The 4230-nt window shown below is 36.3% G+C and overlaps 1 protein-coding gene across 1 annotated transcript in view; it reads right to left on the minus strand.

Annotated features, from left to right (window-relative positions):
* The window catches only part of atp9a (ATPase phospholipid transporting 9A), a 57642-nt gene extending 53470 nt beyond the window's left edge, over nucleotides 1-4172 (minus strand). The window contains exons 1-2 of the mRNA XM_016454706.1: nucleotides 4022-4172; nucleotides 437-581 (exon numbers count right to left, since the gene is read on the minus strand). Coding sequence (XP_016310192.1) covers nucleotides 437-581; nucleotides 4022-4089 — 213 coding nt within the window. The 5' untranslated portion in view covers nucleotides 4090-4172. The remainder of the gene's footprint in view (nucleotides 1-436; nucleotides 582-4021) is intronic.
* Nucleotides 4173-4230: the final 58 nt, after the last annotated feature.

Here is a 4230-nt window from a genome sequence, read left to right on the forward strand (position 1 = left end):
TTTTTTGAACCTTAAACCGCATAAACATTTCATTACACCAAATACACAAAATAATGTTCTTTTTAACAACATCATATGACCCCTTTAAAGTGGCGCTCTGCATGGCATGAGGACATGAGATTTGTACATTTGTACACATGAAAAGCAAGTGCCACTTGTGCAAAATTTGCCACCAAGTTGCCCGGGTGTTCTGGGTGGTTGCCAAGGCATTGCTACACTGATGTGAAGGTGTTCTGTGGTTGCTAGGGAGTTCTGGGTGGTTGCTAGGATGTGATTAAGTGGCTGCAATACAATATCAGCCTAAACGTTTCAAACAGCTCATGTGCAACTGTTAACCACCAGAGCAATTAAAGAACATGTTAAGCAACACAGACCATTGCTCAACATGTTCTTGAATTACCCTGGTGGTTCTCTCTGCACGTTTGTAGTCACTCACCCCAGGCAGGAAGGTGAAGAAATTGTATTTCTGGTTGTTTATGACATTTCTTGGGTATCTCTGCTCTCTCTTTTCCGGATGGCCCAACCACACAGTCCGAGGACGGAAATCTCCCCCACCGCAGCATCTAGACCATGGGCAGCACCTGAATATACAACATCATCAACATTACATTTGGGCTTGATTCACAAAGCGCTTCAATTAATACAGAAATGTAAAGCAAGTACTTCACGACCCTTTACCAGAAAGAAAATTCACATCCAGATACTGGAATTTCACTGCAGCCACAGAAATATTTTCAAGCAAGCGGCAAAACAGTGTCAGTAAATATTAGCTTTTTTTACCAACACCTTCATCAAACAAACTCTTATCAAGAACTATATATATATATATTGGGTATTGTACTTCCGTCTATGTGAAGCATAACTGAATGACTACAGCTTATAGAAAATAAAACTAAACTGAATTTGTGCATTTAAGGCATTAAGAGAACAACAAACCATGCATTTTTTTTTATTTAGTACATGAGCTATATCTGTCTTGAAAATAATTTCAAAACAAAATTAAGATGGCAGCTTTGCATTAAACAGACACTTTTGTGTTTATTTATATCATTTTTATAACCCACAGCAGCAACAATCCCTGTGTTGAAGTACAAGGTATTATTTTTCCTTTAAAAATGTAACATAAGGGATTACTTTTAGTTCTCTTGTCATTTTCTCATGTAATTGTATTAAATACTGTACAGACTACAGAACAATTCTATAACAATAGTGTATACAGCATCAAAATTGAATGTTTTTAATGTAACCTCCCTTTAAATACTTTACTCAGTTCAAGAATAATGTATGCAATTTTATATTATTTATTTGAAAGAATTAAAAGTGCAGTTTCATGTCTATCCTTGGTACTCATAGGCTTTTAAGAGAATACTACATCTCCAAAAATCATGTTAGTACTATGGTACTCTTTTGCTTGGTGAAGGCAACCACAATTATGGCATCAATATCTGTAGCAAGTATGGCATTTTGACAGAAACTCTGGTTACCGTGGTGCTTTTATTTTTAAGTGCTTATAAACAGCTGGGCATTATATTGCTATCAGAGCTTTATCAGGGTCTTTATTTAAGTGTCGCCCATACTCACAAAAGGCCTTAAATGCATCACACCGAAAATATTTGGTCAAAAAGAGCATAACAGAATACATAGGGAGAAATATTTATGTTTTTCTTCAAACATTTATGACACATCCTTGACAACAATTCACCTGTGTCCCGGAACAAGGATGTGCACTTGTCTCTCCTATATACAACAATATCAAGACTCTAATATCGCTCAGACGACATCTTCATAGCGAATATACAATGATGTATTCAAAATAAAGAGCTGATCAGTGTCATGTCGCGATATAATGTCGTTATCAACATAATTTCGCGGGTTAAGTGTTGCTGGGCTGTTAGCCGCTATGCTATCCTTCATATATCGTCCATAAACAAGCCTCCATTCTCCAGGCGACGCGTTTTTGTTGTCATTTAACGTCGTTTCGTGCTCTTACCCGTCTCTTCGTTTGTTGTCATGTCGTTTTTTGTGTCGGACTTAGTGTTTATTATTATTATTAAGAATTACTCTCACAAACGGAAATGGTTATGCTCAATGACATAGTAAATATGTGACCCTGTACCACAAAACCAGTCATAAGGGTACATTTTTTTTAAATTGAGATGTATACATCAATACATCAAGCTGAATAAATACGTTTTCCATTGATGTATGGTTTGTTAGGATAGGACAATATTTGGCTGAGATACAACTATTTGAAAATCTGGAATCTGAGGGTGCAAAAAAATCAAAATCAAAATATTTTGAAAATCGCCTTTAAAGTTGTCCAAATTAAGTACTTAGCAATGCGTATTACTAATCAAAAAAAAATTTACGGTTGGAAATTTACAAAATGTCTTCATGGAACATGATCTTTACTTAATATCCTAATGATTTTTGGCATAAAAGAAAAATCTATCATTTTGACCCATACAATGCATTGTTGGCTATTGCTACAAATATACCCGTGCTACTTATGACTGCTTTTGTGCTCCAGAGTCACAAATTACAGTAAATATAGTTTCACCATACTAATTGTATGGAAGTATAACATATCCTGTTTTCAAATTTGAAAAAAATAAAATAAAAAAATCATTAGACAACAGACCACATTAACATAAACCATGGTAATACTATGGTATTCTTGTAAATAACTCAAAATATCCAAAAGTACTACCATTTTATTTTATTTTTTTGACATTTACCATAGTAATTCCACTGTATTTCTGAAAGTGCATTGAGGTATCATCTAAATGCCATGGTACGTGATTTTCAGTACCATTTTTTTGTAAGGGAAATAGCATGGTAATCATTCAGTAGCATGGTATACAAAGTTCACGTAGTTTTAAACCCGAGTATTTAATACCATCATATTCTAAGTACCATGAGTGCAGTGTAAACACCGTGATAGCACTAGTACTTTTGTAAAGGCATCTACTAGAAGGTTTAGACTAACTTTAAAATCAGATACCTTTAATAGCATCGATTCAGTTCAGTTCGCCTTCATTGCAAACAAGTAACTTGCTAAATGTTTTCTGCTTCCAGAACATAAAATGAATTTTCCTGCATTGTAATCAGTTTAGACAAGCATCTCTCACTCTCTATTATTCACCTCAATGTCCTCAAGTCTTTTCTGTAACAGTAATGACATGTTGATTTAGACACAACAAAGTTTTGGAAAAGTCATCCTTGGTTTTATTCTCAAAATATCGGAATGGAAGGGGAACAAACAAAAGCAAACATTTACAAAAAAAAAAAGTCTACACTGTAAACAAGCCTAAAACAGACTCAACATTTGAACAATCATACAGACATGACCCCCATTTAACCAAGATCTGACAGGTATTCCTAGGCATTTAAAAGAATACTATGGTACTACCATGATACATGTCCAGAAAACATGGTACTTATTTGCTTAGTGAAAGCCACCAGAGTTACAGCATCAATAATTGTAGCAATTGTGGCATTTCGACGGAAACTGTGGTTACCGTGGTGATTTTATATGCACGTGCTTATAAATAGCTGGACAATTGTATGCATGGCATTCAAAGACTGATCAGGGTGCCAAGTGTGTCGGCCATCCTCATAAAAGGCCTTAAAATCATCACACCGAAAATATTTGGCCAAAAAGAACATAATACATAGGGAGAAATATTTATTTTTTTCTTTAAATATTGAGACACATCCTTAACAACAATTCACCTGTGTCCCGGAACACGGATGTGCACTTGCCTCTCCCATATACAACAATATCAAGACTAATATCGCCCAGACGACATCTTCATAGCGAATATTCAACGCTATATAAAAAATAATAATAAAATAATGAGTTAACCAGTGTCACGTCGCGAAATTATGTCGTTATCGACAGCATTTTGCGGGTTAATGGTTGCAGTGCTGTTAGCCATCATGCTATCATCCATAAACAAGCCTCCATTTTCCAGTCGACGCGTTTTTGTTGTCATTTAACGTCGTTTCGTGCTCTTACCCGTCTCTTCGTTTGTTGTCATGTCGTTTTTTGTGTCGGACAGGCTGCAGCGGAATGTTGTCCGTCATTGTTGTCCGCAGTGGAGCAGCAGTCAGTGCGCTAGGCGGAGGCTGATGGGTAACGTTTGGGCTGCGCCGCGCGCTCCACAGGATTGGGACACAACCACAGCAGCACGCAGCGCTGGCCTGCGTGTTATTATTATTAGTTAT

Source organism: Sinocyclocheilus anshuiensis, unplaced genomic scaffold (genome assembly GCF_001515605.1).
Source record: "Sinocyclocheilus anshuiensis isolate Anshui unplaced genomic scaffold, SAMN03320099.WGS_v1.1 scaffold67, whole genome shotgun sequence".
Taxonomy (NCBI): Eukaryota; Metazoa; Chordata; class Actinopteri; order Cypriniformes; family Cyprinidae; genus Sinocyclocheilus; species Sinocyclocheilus anshuiensis.